The sequence below is a fragment of the Cnephaeus nilssonii genome, assembly GCF_951640355.1.
Source record: "Cnephaeus nilssonii genome assembly, chromosome: 17".
NCBI lineage: Eukaryota > Metazoa > Chordata > Mammalia > Chiroptera > Vespertilionidae > Cnephaeus > Cnephaeus nilssonii.
This window is the reverse complement of record NC_137088.1, coordinates 38757396-38772351: the sequence shown is the minus strand read 5'-3', so window position 1 is coordinate 38772351 and position 14956 is coordinate 38757396. Positions and strand designations below refer to the sequence as shown.

Sequence of the window (14956 nt, the reverse complement as noted above, 5' to 3'; positions counted from 1 at the left end):
TTAAATATTACTGTCTTTATTTTTTAAATAGATTTTTTTATTTATCCCAGAGAGGAAGGCAGCGGGAGAGAGAGATAGAAACGTCACTGATGAGAGAGAATCATCAATTGGCTGCCTTCTGCATGCCCCATACTGGGGATTGAGCCCACAACCCGGGCATGTGTCCTGACCAGGAATTGAACTGTGACCTCCTGGTCATAGGTGGACACTCAACCACCAAGCCACACCAGCTGGGCTGTCTTGAAAACACACACATATACAATCTTATTTGATTCTCCTTTAAGTAACTTCATTTTATTGGTGTGGAAATTAAGCCTCACTAGAAGCCAAAGATGACCCAGCTAGTATTTTGAGAGTTGACAACCCAGTTTGTGTTCTTTGACATTCCATGACTCCACAGGTTAGGAAAAGATCTGGAAGGTGATGCTAGAATCCCAACCAAATATTAGTTACCCAATGTCACTGTTTTCCAGTGTTATTGGAGGGATACATATGCCACAGGATGTTGAAATAATAGATGTTACAGGAGAGAAAGATTGCTCTGTACAAATGAATTAGAAGCCATGGCTTATCAAAGTGTAATCTCTCCTTAATAGCAAAGCTTCTCAGGGTCTTTAATAAACTAGTGTGCACAATGGGCCCCCCTGATATGGCAGTATTGAAAAGGGTATTTTCTATGTTTAAAGGATTACATTGCAGGGCTAATATTCATCACAATGAAAGGTGGGGTAACTATCCTAAATAATCTGTATAAAAAACAGTTTCTCTTCTCTAGCTCAATAAAAGGGAAGAGATTCAGAGGTTTAGCAAAATAGAAAGGAAAGAAAAAAAATCAGAGAGAAAATCAAGAGCCCGTCTGGTCTCAGATGGTAAACTGACTGATCAGCATTCTTCCCCACTTACCTGGCAGAGAGCATGACTCACCCCAGGTGAGTGGGTGCAAAGCAATTTGCAACTTGTGTAGTGTGCAAGAGCTAAGATGAATGGCTGATCTGGTTGGAAAAGAAGATTTAGTAGCAGTGATATGAGGACTTCTATCATTCTTGCTTGTATAGTTTGTCATATTAAAGCAAGTCAGACACAAGTGGCTCAAACAAAAAGAAAGAATAAGGTACATTCAAGGGCACTAAAAGAAGGCATTTTTATCCTAAGGATTTTATTCCTTTTTGTCCTAACCTCGGAAATTCTTTCTTGGGATAGAGTTTACCTGTTCCATTTCACCTTTTAGGGTATGAGGGGTTTAAAAAATACATATGGCTACAGTTTTCAAAGTAGAAGATGTTGGAGAATAATACAGATGAAATACTAAGAGATTTCAACAAAGGGAAAAGGCATTTCTAGTTTGGGGCATTTGAACTGCATGTTGAAGAATTGGGGGAAAAGCAATACAGCTAAGAGGATTAGTATAAACTAAATAAGGTAAATAGGGCATCTAAGGGTATTAAAGGGACTCATAAGTGGTGTCCTTTGCAGGAAGAGGAATGGGTCTGTGGGATAAGGGGAGGCAGAAGACACAGGAATGAAGAATCGGAGCTCTGCTTTGGAATGACGTGAATGCTAAAATGAGGTGACCGCAGTTTCAAGTGGGCAGTGGAGTGGCTTTTCATCCAGGGTGCAGTAGAACCACACTTGCTTTCCAAGGCACTGTGGCAACTTCTTGTTGAGCCACTTTTGTAGGCACAGAGGTAAACAGATGTGCTCTCCCCAAGTGGAGGGAGACAACAAAGAGGTAAACACCCAGGTTTTTTAGTTCAGAGAGTAGCTTCTATGAAGAGAAAAATAGTAAAGGAATAATAAACAAAGGGGAAGACCTAAAATAAGAAAGAACAAGTAAGAAAACATAATAATAAATTTAATAGATCCATATCCCTGGGGACAAAGAGGAAAGGGTTTATGGAAGAAGACTGGGACAAACTTTTTTGAGGGGAGCAAGGTAGAGAAGGATGTCAAAATGACACTAAGTATTGTCTGCAATAATCCTTTCACTAGCGATAGCTCATTAAGTTTTTACTATGTGGCCAACAATGTGCTTCACAGACATGAACTTTCTCAGTAAGTCAAGGAGGTAATCATTACTATCTTTATTTCATAGATGAAAAAATATAAGGTTCAGACAGCTTCAATGACTTGGTCACTGTCACTCTGCTAGGATTTGAGCCATGTCCATCTGAGTCCAATGCTCAGGGTATTAACTTCTGTGGTATGCCAAGACGGGGTGGCAAGATCTGAAGAAAGGGAAGGCAGGTGACATGTTGCTTTTATATGCATAGAGTCTGAAATGCCTCTATGGCATTAATTGCTGGTGGTATTCAATTGGACAAATCAGAGCTCAAGAGAGTGGGGAGGAGTAGGAATGATCATCTTAAAAGTGTGTGTTTTTTCCCCCCATGGGTTAAGTTAATCTTTAGAGCCATAGGATACTCTAATAGAAATTAATTATTTAGGCAGCTACAATGTTATTTAACTTAGCCTTCATTACTAATGAACTTGGAAAACTGATGCTCCAGTTTGACTTTGGGCTTTCTGTCTGACAACGATGAAGTTATTAAACCAGCGTCTGTCTTCCTGGTTCATTGTCTTTCTGTTTTGAACTGAGGCTAAGCTTACGAATGGAGAACGTAACAATCAGAGACCTATTGAAATCAAGTTCTGTCCTTGGCTGCATATTGCATGTAACTTGTTCTTCTCCCTCTCCCTGGCATGTTAATTGTGTTCATTTTCTCTCTGCCTAGCAAATGAGTGCTCCGTATTCAGTTCCCTTTCTTCCCTCACGAAGATGCCAAGGGCATTTCAACTGTAAACATTCACTCTATAGACGTGTAGTAAATGACCAGAAAACAAATGAGACTCACATAAGTAATTATGAATCCTTTCATCATGTCTGATTACATATGAGTTGAGAGATATACTTTAATGAAATCACATATTTACATAATTACTAATTGTGTTATTCTTTTGAAGAGGGTTCTTTGAGAGTTTATAAAAGGAGGACCCAATCTAGTGGGGTAAAGACTTTGTGAGCAAGATTCGGTGAACAAGAGTTGAGCAGAATATCACAGCACAAAACCTCTTATGAGGCAGGAAACTTCAGGAAACGCGAATCAAGGCCAGAAGAGTTAAGTCATTTGATGAGTGTGCCTGCCAGACTATGCAGGGAGGTCTAAGAGGTTTAAGAGCAAGGAGAGTCATGGAAGAGATTAAGCCAAAAGGTGACTTGATCAACCCTGCATGCCAAAGAATCCTTCAGGCTGTGGGGCAACAAATTGAATTGGGAAGGGCTCAGAGGGAAAGGGAGGTGAGAAAATTCCATAGAAAGTGTTTTCTGAAGAGGTGTGGTAGTGTTACCGAGCAAGAGCCCATTTTCCAATACACAGAGGAGTCAATGCTATGGCATTGGCTTTTGAGAAAAGAAAAAGCTTTACTGTGAAGTAAACCAGAAAGGGGACTAGACAAAACAAATCTGCCTGCCAGGTTTTGGGGTGAGATTTAGAAGGTTAAAAGTAGGGAAGTCATGCGTATTCATTGGGATTACATCATTTGGTATAATGGACAAGCACAGGCAGTTCATACAACTTCATGGATCACATGTACAAATTCAGGAGCAGTTAACATATAGTTCCCAGAAGGTTTTGGCCTGTGACATCAAAAGGTTGTCTCTAGGGTAGAATTTTCTTTCTGCGCAGCCTCTATAGACTGGTTGAGACAGGTAGTTTTATGGGTCCCTTTCAGGAAGTAGGGGGCTTATTCCCTTTCCCATTGGCTATGACCTGAGACTTCCTTGTTCTATTTTAGTCCAGTGGAAAACAGCTGGTGATTAATTATTTAGTAGCAGTGATATGAGGACTTGGAGCCAATCTATTAACTTGTTACAGGAGCAAGAGAGAAAATTTACACAAGTTGTTGGTAATGTGGTTGGGGGGCAGGGGGAGACAGGGAAAGTCAAGGAAGATGTCAAAAATGAAAAAAATCCCTAGTTCAAGGATACATAAGGCTGCCTTCTGCTAGGGATTTGTCCTTCAGTTTTCTTTGCATATAAGCCAGCCAATATTCTGTGTAAAGGGCCTCATAGTACATAGTTTAGGCTTTGCAGGCATCTATTCACAACCATTCCACTGTCATGGCAGCATAACATTGACCCTGAACAAAATGTAAGAACTTTGTGGTGATATTCCAATAAAATGTTATTTGCAAAAACAGGCAATGGGCAGAATTTGGCCCACGGGCCATAGTTTGCCAGCTCCTGGTGCAGATCACGAGTTCAGTTTTGAACAAGTATAAATTGTGGTGTTTTTTAGGTACTCACATGAATATGTTTACATTACAAATTATTCTTAAATCTAAGGCTTAAAAAATGACTTTTACATGTGCTGAATAATTTGAACAAGATTAAATATCTAGCCTTTGATTGGTAAGCGTATTTTAGGGAACTGTGTCCCCAGAGGAAGAGGAATCAGCGATCATTTGTAGTTAGCATATGAATTGTAAGGGGATGGTTCCTCCAGTGGCAATATTTTCCAGAAAGAGACAGCTGACCAGTGTCAGCAGATGTGCTTTGTTTGGCTATCTGAATGTATGGTGCTATCTGAATGTATGGTATATTTAAAAAGGCATCAATATTGTAAAAAACTGGAAGGTTCCAAATAACTCAGTTCTGAAAAGAAAGAAAAAAAAAGGAAAAATATAGTTTTGGAACCAAGTGAAGTCAACCATTTTTAGTTAGAGGTATAGAAAGGTTTTGTCAAGAAAAAGAAACCACTTAGTCTGGGAGTTTTTAATTATATACATTTAAAACAAGCACCTACCTCCTGGCCCCTTATACTTAAGGGAAGTGCAGTCATTGAAATAGTAAAAGCAGATCATTTAGGCAGAACTATTATGAAATCTGTTCCTAATGTAATTTAACGCATATTTATATGTATGTATGATGCACTGTGTTCCTTTAATCTTGGTCGTTTTGGGAAAAGAAACGTGTTTTACTCTGTTAACGTAAGGTACATTCAAACCTGTAAAGAACTTTTGTGAGTTTGAGCCAAACTGTCAACAATTGCCAAGAAGCAGAATCTCAATGATGGAGATAATGCTCTGGAGAATGGTAGTTTTGCACCTGGTTTTACACATCACAATCAAAAGAGGAGACATAAGTGAGTTACATGAAATGCATTGGTGATAGATTAGGGAGGTGAGAGGAAGCAAAGCGGGGAAACCTCTGGGATTGGATAAAAAGTAAAATAGACACACACTTCTTTTACTTTAAGTGGGTGCAGGATAGTTAACAGTCAGCGATTAACTCAATAAAAATGAAAGGATTTGTGGTCTCCACAGAGTGGTGCCTGTGCTTTGAGGGGTCCAGAAAAGGTCAAATTACTTTGATATTCCAACAATATGCTATTGTAGATGCAAAAAGACAACAGGCTCAGTTAAGGTAAAGATTGACCTTTGTCAGGGAAGATACCGGCCTAGGACATGACTACCCACCATAAACTGCTTTTTAATTTAAAAAGTTTTAATTTCAGACCATCGTTTGTGGTTACTTTAGGTCTCTGAGTTTGCAAGGCCACCATGCAGGCCTTCCCTGACAAAGGTTAGCATGTGGCCCCTTTTCGTCCACAACTCTCACCCACTTCTTTTTAAAAAAATATTTTTTTATTTATTCAGAGAGAAAGGGAGAGGGAGAGAGAAAGAGAGAAACATCAATGATGAGAGGGAATCATTGATCGGCTGCCTCCTGCACACCCCACACTGGGGATCAAGCCTGCAACCCAGGCATGTGCCCTGACTGGGAATTGAACCTTGACCTCCTGGTTCACAGGTCACTGAGCTAAGCCTGCCAGGTTCTCACCTACTTCTTTATGTGCTGGGACTCCAGGCATTTGAAGTTGTTTGGCCAATGACATTATGAAACTTAACTCAGGAGATCTTCCTGATGGTCTAAATTTATAATTCCACTACAGCTTCATACTTTCCTATTAACTCACAATATAGTATAACTGAGTATTTAATGTGACCCATTTAGCCTGGCTGGAGTGGCTCCGTGGTTGGGCATTGACCTATCAACCAGGAGGTCACTGTTCAATCCAAGTCGGGGCACATGCCTGGATTGCAGGCTGGATCCTCAGTTGGAGGGGGCCAATCAATCTCTCTCATGGTTGAGTCTCTCTCTCTCTCTCTCTCTCTCTCTCAATCAATAAAAACATATAAAAAATTAGTGTGACCCATTTAGACTTTTAATGAGATAGTGCGTCACAAATCAAGAACAGAAGCCAGGAGAAGTAAATTTGTAATCACTGGGTTCTCTAAACAACACCAAGGTTTTCTTCTAAGTTCCAGTCTATCAGAGAGCTTAGATCAGTGGCTCCAAACTTGTCTACATATCACCGAAGGAGCTTCAAAACACCCTGATGTCTATTGGGAAGTTTTGGAAGATCTCCAAGTTATCCAAATGTTCAGGCAAGTTTGGGAACCACTGGCTTGACTCAGAATAGTCTCAGTAACCACACAAAGCATCCTCATCTTGGACCTCCGGGGGCTCTCTGTGAATGACTCTGGGCCACCACAGCAAAAAGCCAATCCTAATAATACTGTGCGTGGTGCTTCCTTCTTAGAACATGTAAAAAAAAGGACGATTTCAATTACAGATTTTGAGTAAGTAGAATGTGAATTAATGAGTGTTTTTATTGTAATATATCAGTCCTGAAATGTTGTTTCACAGTCCAGTTATGCTGCCTAAGGTATAACAATAGGGGATGAGTCTTTAAAAATAAAAAAGACATTGAGGTGCTACAGAATTCCCTATGAAGCTCTTGCCACTTCACCTTAGCCTCCCTCCACCAGAACCCAAACCTTGCTCTTTTCTAGTATTAAAAAGTCAACATTTCTCTGCATTTTCCTAAAAATATTTTTTCTATAAATTAGATACAACAGATATATTTTATTGAACAAGTGGCATTTTAGTAAGAAAGCTCTTTTAAAATTATCTCATTCTATTAAGGTTTTAATAAGGAGAGCTAATATTGCAGAGAATTATCCAATAGAAGCCGCAACCAGTTGGGTCTACACAGTAGGCTTTGGAAATAGGCAAATACAATTTCACCAAAGAAAATATATCTGGAGTGACAATATTTTCTTTCAGATACAAAGTGACTGTGTGGGGAACAGGAACAGATCTCTTCTAGATGAAAATGGGTACTCCAAATACTACAAAATGTGTCACTGGTTGATTCTTGCATTTGGCAGTCAGACAGCAACTGATTTGGTTTTATTTTTCAGTTCCAGTGATTATAAGGTCTGCACATTCCCTGTGGAGTAACACCCTCTCTTCTAGGGCCACAACCCAGTTTTCCTTTGCCAAACGCATGTGGCACAGACCTATAGCTGACAGGTAGTTTTTCCTTGTTTTGGTCTGAGAAAGAAGCAGTGGAGTCACAGCTGATTTTCTGAGTCCAGGACTTTACAGCCCTGTTCTCTGAGCATTTTCAGGAGACAGAGATAAGTGTTTCTGAACATGTGTGATTCAAGGGTTCCCTTCCCTTCCAGACCTACCTGTTATTTATGTAAGAACCTACATTGCAGACCAATTGCCTAACAGATTCAGAAGGTCTGCACCAGATGCAGAAGCAAGAAAGAATGTATTAGATGTTTGACTGCAAGTAGTAGACTACCATGAAGAATTGATTAGTAAGTCCGGCCAGTGTTCCACAGTGGTTGAGCATGAACTAAGAGGTCACCAGTTTGATTCTTGGTCAAGGAATATGCCTGGGTTGCAGGCTCAATCCCCAGTAGGCTAACAGCGTAATATGCTAATTAGACTAGACGTCATTCCAGATGAAGCCAGGGCTTCCAGGGAACCTGGGTCCCAGGTGCCTGCCAGTGATCAGAGGGAAGCCCAGATCCAGGGTTCCAGATGGAAGCCTGTGCTGACAACCGGGAAAAGGAAGGCCTACTCTTGCACGAATTTTGTGCACCAGGCCTCTAGTATCCTATCTAATAAAAGAGTAATATGCAAATTGACCATACATCTGCTATGCCCACAAGCCACGCCTACCTGCCAATCAGGAGCAAGTATGCAAATTAACCCAACCAAGATGGCTGTGTCAGGAGGCTTGTGTTTCCCCAGCAATGGAGGAAGCCAAGCTTCCTGCACACCCTGGCCGGCCCAGGCTTTCACTCAAGGCTACAAAGTTTCAATTATAGAAGATAAATAAATCCCAACAAAAATGGCTGCGGCCACGGAGCGAGCAGGAGGCTTGGGTTTCCCTGGCGATGGAGAAAGCCAAGTTCCTGGCCTGCCCCGGCCTCTGCTGAAGGCTACAACGTTTCAATTATAGAAGATAAATAAATCCCAGATACCAGGGCCTCCACTTGGATCGCCGGGGGGTGCGGCCAGCCTGCAAACCACCACAGGCCCCTCGCCCAGGCCGCCCCATGCCCCAAGGGAACCCCCACCCTGATCAAGGACACCCTTCAGGGCAAACCAGCTGGCCCCCACCCGTGCACCAGGCCTCTATCCTATCTAACAAAAGAGTAATATGCAAATTGACCATTACTCCAACACACAAGATGGCTGCCCCCATGTGGTCAAAGATGACTGCCCCCCATGTGGACACAAGATGGCCAGCAGGAGAGGGCAGTAGGGAGGGACCAGGCCTGCAAGGGAGGGCATTTGTGGGCGATCAGGCCAGCAGGGGAGGGCAATTGGGAGGGACCAGGCCTGTAAGGGAGGGCAATTGGGGGCAATCAAGCCTGCAGGGGAGGGCAGTTAGGGGTGACCAGGCCGGCAGAGGAGGGAAGTTGGGGGTGACCAGGCCTGCAGGGAAGGGCAGTTGGGGGGGACCAGGCCTGCAGGGGAGGGCAGTTGGGGGGGACCCAGGCCTGCAGGGGAGGGCAGTTGGTGGGGACCTAGGCCTGCAGGGAAGGGCAGTTATGGGTGACCAGGCCTGTAGGGGAGAGCATCAATCAGGCTGGCAGGGGAGTGGTTAGGGGGTGATCAGGCTGGCAGGCAGAAGTGGTTAGGGGCAATCAGGAAGGCAGGCAGGCGAGCAGTTGGTAGCCAGCAGTCCTGGATTGTGAGAGGGGTCCTAGATTGGAAAGGGTGCAGGCTGGGCTAAGGGACACCCCCCACCACCACTGTGCACGAATTTCATGCACCAAGCCTCTAGTAGATAATAAAAGGCTAATATGCAAATCGACAGAACAGCAGAACGACTGGTTGCTATGATGTGCACTGATCACCAGGGGGCAGACACTGAATGTAGGAGCTGTCTCCTGGTGGTCAGTGCACTCCCACAGGGGGAGCATCGCTTAGCCAGAAGCTGGGCTCATGGCTGATGAGCACAGTGGTGGTGGCGGGAGCCTCTCCCACCTCTGCAGCAGTCAGACATGCTCCGAGGGCTCCCAGACTGTTAGAGGGCGCAGGCCAGGCTGAGGGACCCCCCCGAGTGCATGAATTTCATTCACTGGGCCTCTAGTTTAAAAAATAATTGATTAAACATTAAGGAAAGTTATCCTATCTAATAAAAGGGTAATATGCAACTTAACTGTCACTCTGTCACAAAGATGGTGGCACCCGTAGCCACAAAATGCTGGCGGCCAGTCCCCTCAGCCTCACCAGAATCCCCCAGTCCTGGGGGGGCTTCTGCTGAGAGCAGGCAGTGTGAGCAGCCTGGCAGAATGCTTGCTTCATCACCGCGGCGACAGAGGGCCTCTGGGCAGCGGGTGCGGAGCGGCTGGGGCGGGATGCTTGCTCCATTGCCATAGCGATGCCCCAGCCACAGAGGGCCTCTGGGGGACGGGGGCTGGCCTGCAGCTGAGCGCAGGCCCGGAGAGGCTACAGTGGGGCCCGCCTCCCACGGAAGCCGCACGGCTCCCATGCAAGCAGCAAGTCTCCCGGCGATGCGCTGCAGTTCCCACCAGCTCCTGCGGAAATGGTGATGGCCTACTGTGCGTGATATTGCGCAATGGGCTACTAGTTATTTCACATTAGAAATTCAGTGGTAGTGGTACCAGTCAATAGAGTTGGTTAAGTTGGTGACATAATTATGCTGTCAAAGACAGAAATTATTTTTATCTTTTTTTTTTTTTTTTTGCTATTCTCAGCATATTGGCTTTATTCCTTAGACTTGCCTCTTCATGGATACAGAACGGCTGCTGCAGTTCCTCACATTATTTTTATACATATCAAAGTTCAAAGTCTGAAGACAGCATATCCCTGCTCTGTGTCTCTGTTTTAAGAATGAAGAACACTTTCCTAGGATTTCACAACAGGCTTATTTTTGCTTTCATTGACCAGAACTTTATAATTTTCTCTTTCCTAAAACATTGGTCCACCTATCCATATAAGTTAGGCTTTCCAGCTAACTGAGACAATTTTGTTGCAGAGTTCAGAAAAGAACTGGAAATTTGCATTCCTACTAGCCCTACTCTGAGATTATGGTGTGTGGGTTTTTTTCATAGCGCTAAATTATTATTCTCCCTTAAATAGTTGCCTATAGTCTTTTGCAGGTGACTGTTTCTTCATATGGAAAAAGCACTGAATTTGTGTATGTGGGTATAGTATGCATAAGTCAAATGCGCTGCTTTAACAAAATTCTCACTTACTGAAACTTTTACAGGTTACTTGGTACCTTTGTAGGTTTACCGTTGTTTGTACAGAGAATAAGACAATAATTAGTAAATGATACAAGAATAAACTGTGCTTCACATACAACCGTAGACTACTTTTGCCCCACCCTGTATTATCAATAATGCTTTCTGTTGGCAAAGCAAGTAAATTAGACTGTTGTTCATTTGGAGCAGGAGGCAACTTGGTTGGTTTAATATATACAATTAAATTGAGTTGAGATCTACGTTAAGTGAAAATTGAAAACAAATTAAGTAATCAGTCAAGGCAGTGTTTGTAGTTACAATTCTTATCTATTTGGGTAAATTGAGGGGGGAAAGCTGTTCAGCACTGTAGGCATTTTATTTTAATGAAGGGGAACTGGAAGTAGTGAGCTGGCACCATTTAAAATGGACTGTGGGAGATGACAGAATGATTATTTGTGCCTATATTTGTCTGATCCCTACATCTGTTCCCAAAGATCAAGTTGAATCATGGCATATTAGTACCCACTTATGTTGGAATAGGCAACCTCAAAGTTAGCTAATAAAATTCACTCGCAGCTTTTAAGTTTCTCTTATTAACCATGCATAGGACCTTTTAATGTGACATTTGAAAACATTTGTATTAATAGTAATTTTTTTAGATTCCAGGTTACAAAATTTGACATTTATAAAGTGAATGTGTGTCTTTTTCTCTCTTATTACAAAAGATTTCCTTAATTTTATGATTTGGGGATGGCTGCCAGTGACTTACATCAAAATGATGATGTTGAGAGAAAAAAATATTGATGTTTTATATTTAGTTTTATTTTATTTATACTTAGATTTATTAGTGCTGACTTGGGTTTCGTATTCAGGCAAAGGAGTGCATATGAGTCATCTGAATATTCTTGGGCCTCTGGTTAAAGTCTAAATTCAACCATTGCAAGGATATATTTTATGATGTTTAAACCCTAAGCCATATTTTTTTTTCAGAGTTAACTACATTGATTTAGATTTTCAAGGTAGTTCTCATTCAAGTTTGATAGAAATATCACACCCTGCTATAAATTACATCCTGTTTAACACCGCAGTGAAATTCTGATGAGCTATGAATTAATTTTCTTTCCCCCTTATCTCTTAAAATTATTTTTATCTTTAAAAAAAGCCTCAGACTTTCTAGTATCTTTCTCACCTATTTTTGGTTCAACTGTATTAAAAATTCAATTAAGTGGGCATGGGGAATATCAGCCAAATTTGTTCATTGGAATTTAATTTCTTCTCTCATTAATTTGCTAGGTGTATCTTTTGCAAGTTGTAGATGCTGAAATTATTTATTTAGTACATATAATTTTTAGGACACTTGGTTGGAAGTGATAGAAATGCTATTTAAAGTGTTTCAGCATAGCAGGATTTACTAGCTTACATGATGGCACAGCCTCGGGAATTCCTGCTTCAGGCATAGCTACATCCAGTGGCTCAAACAGGCTCAAGAGTAATCTTTGTCTTCAACTCTCCGCATTTCTTTCCTTTGTGTTCCCTTCTTTTCCTGACAAACTTCTTCCTTCTTGTAGCCACAAGCTCCAGCCAGCATCCCTACATGCTGGAAACTGCAAGTCCAACAGAAACAAAGATTTTTAATCTGTACAGTCTCAGTAAAAAACCTGAAATTAAATCCTGTGCCATTCCAATGTAATCCTGTCCCTGACCCAGGCTCTGGGAGGAGAATGTATCAGTGGTGGATGAAGTGTGGTCCCTAGAGAATGTCCAGCAACAGCATCTGAGATTTTGTTGCAAATACACATTCTCAGGCCCCATCCCATACCCAGGGCATCTGAAAATTAGAAAGTAGGGCCAGCATACTGGGTTGTAACAAGTCCTCCAGGTGGGTCTGATGCACACTCAGGCGTGGGACCCGCTGTGGTCTACTCACTGGCCACGCTTGTGTCCTGTGTGCTGCCCCCGGAGATTCAGTGTAACTTTCACAGAAAACACAGAAGAGAGCTCCAAGAAAGTGGCCTCAGGAAAGCAGAACAGTAGCTGCCATTCTGGCAAAGCCGGGCAGTATCCACCACCGTGAATTCCAGCCCAATAGTAAAGCGTTGTATTGCTAATGCCATTATTTCTCAGAACACTGTTGATTATGGATTCCCTTCCAGAAAATCAATATTCTAATTAAGCAAACACTTGTCTATCCTCTTCTAAGTTAGAGTGTTTTAGTTTAATTTTCATCTCCAAATAGGTACATGGCCAAAGGTTTCCAGACCGTATTATTTTGAAAGGTTTCCAGACCGTATTATTTTGAAAGGTTTCCAGATCGTATTATTTTCTGATCAAATGCTTCCTGACCTCTTAGGATATCCTCCTCTAGAATTAAAGCCCTCAAAGTGAGCCTTTTCACTCCTGGGTGATAAATGAAATGAAAGGCTGACTCTGCTTCACAATTTCTCAATGAAAATGGCAGTGATGCTAAAGAATTTAAAATAATCTTAAAACAATTTTTAAAGCACCTAATAAGGGAGATGAATGTAGTTTTTTATATTATTTCAGAGTTTGTGTGTGTGTGTGTGTGTGTGTATGTGTGTGTGTGTGTGTGTGTGTGTGTGTGTGTTTCTTGCTGTGGTTTGAGACATTTGCATTTATCCTGGAGAAGGCGGTAGAGAGCATGTGGGTATTTCTCAATTTATCTCATCATAGGGCTCCCCAGGGCACTTGTTAAAAGTAAAGATCCAAAGGCTCTTTTTCAAGATATTCTTATTGGGGAGGTCAGGGGTGGGGACAAGGAATTTATATATTTTTAAAGTTGCCACAGGAATTTCTTAGAATCAAGTATGTTTGGAACATACTCTGCAACTACGTGAATGGTGAGGATGTTGCAATGGATTGGGAGGGAGTCAAATCTTGGTTGTAGATCCTACTAGAGGCGTAAATTACATGACCTCACCAGGTGGTCAAATACTTCTCTTATGACTGTTTGCGGCTATTGTTCTTTCTCTTTTCTCTCGAATAATGCGCTGTTGCCTTCGTATTCCTTACGCTGCAGATCGAAGACATGCAGTGGGGTAAAGGAGTCCGGGAGATCCCCCACTCCGTGTGTACTCTGCCCTGCAAACCCGGCCAAAGAAAGAAGACCCAGAAGGGAACTCCCTGCTGCTGGACCTGCGAGCCGTGTGACGGCTACCAGTACCAGTTCGATGAGAACACGTGCCAGCATTGCCCTTACGACCAGCGGCCCAATGAGAACCGGACTGGCTGCCAGGATATCCCCATCATCAAGCTGGAGTGGCATTCCCCCTGGGCCGTGATCCCCGTCTTCTTAGCGATGTTGGGCATCGTCGCCACCATCTTCGTCATGGCCACTTTCATCCGCTACAATGACACGCCCATCGTGCGGGCATCGGGGCGGGAACTCAGCTACGTGCTGCTGACGGGCATCTTTCTCTGCTACATCATCACTTTCCTGATGATAGCCAAGCCGGACGTGGCGGTGTGTTCCTTCCGGAGAGTGTTCTTGGGCCTGGGGATGTGCATCAGTTACGCAGCCCTCTTGACAAAGACCAATCGGATTTACCGCATATTTGAGCAGGGCAAGAAATCAGTGACAGCTCCCAGACTCATCAGCCCGACATCACAGCTGGCGATCACTTCAAGTTTGATATCAGTTCAGCTTCTAGGTGTTTTCATTTGGTTTGGCGTTGACCCACCCAACATCATCGTCGACTATGATGAGCATAAGACAATGAACCCCGAGCTGGCCAGGGGAGTTCTCAAATGCGACATCACAGATCTGCAAATCATTTGTTCGTTGGGATATAGCATTCTTCTCATGGTCACATGTACTGTGTATGCCATCAAAACTCGGGGTGTCCCAGAGAACTTTAACGAAGCCAAGCCCATTGGATTCACTATGTACACGACATGTATAGTATGGCTTGCCTTCATTCCAATTTTTTTTGGCACCGCGCAGTCAGCGGAAAAGGTAAGTGAGAATGCACCCTACACCATGCATTTCAAATGTGTTCCTTTTTGTAAATATGGAAACCAAATTAATTGTATGGAGCAAGAGGTTTTATATATGCAGAATGGTATTCCTAAGAGTAGCATCAAAATGAGCAGCATCAAAGGTACAAAAGTCTATAGCCTACAGGGAACTTTGCTATATTTATGCCACTTGGAATCAACCAGTGGTAGACTTTTCCAGCTACTTTATTATAGAATTACTCAAAGTAGCAAGAGATTATCCAGCATGAAATGATCTAATCTACCCAAATTAAACCTTCCTATAATTAATTCTCCACTCTCTCTATTTACACACACATTTCTGAGGGACAGGAGAAGGGGGCCACAGTTCCTCATACTCCAGGATAAGGATGGTCATTCT

General features: G+C 42.6%; 1 protein-coding gene across 2 annotated transcripts in view; it reads left to right on the top strand.

Annotated features, from left to right (window-relative positions):
- GRM7 (glutamate metabotropic receptor 7) overlaps nucleotides 1-14956 on the top strand; it is a gene marked incomplete at both ends in the record, with an annotated part of 782439 nt that overhangs the window by 614324 nt on the left and 153159 nt on the right. For both annotated transcript variants that reach the window (XM_079794370.1, XM_079794369.1), the window contains one exon: nucleotides 13619-14554. In XM_079794370.1, coding sequence (XP_079650496.1) covers nucleotides 13619-14554 — 936 coding nt within the window. The remainder of the gene's footprint in view (nucleotides 1-13618; nucleotides 14555-14956) is intronic.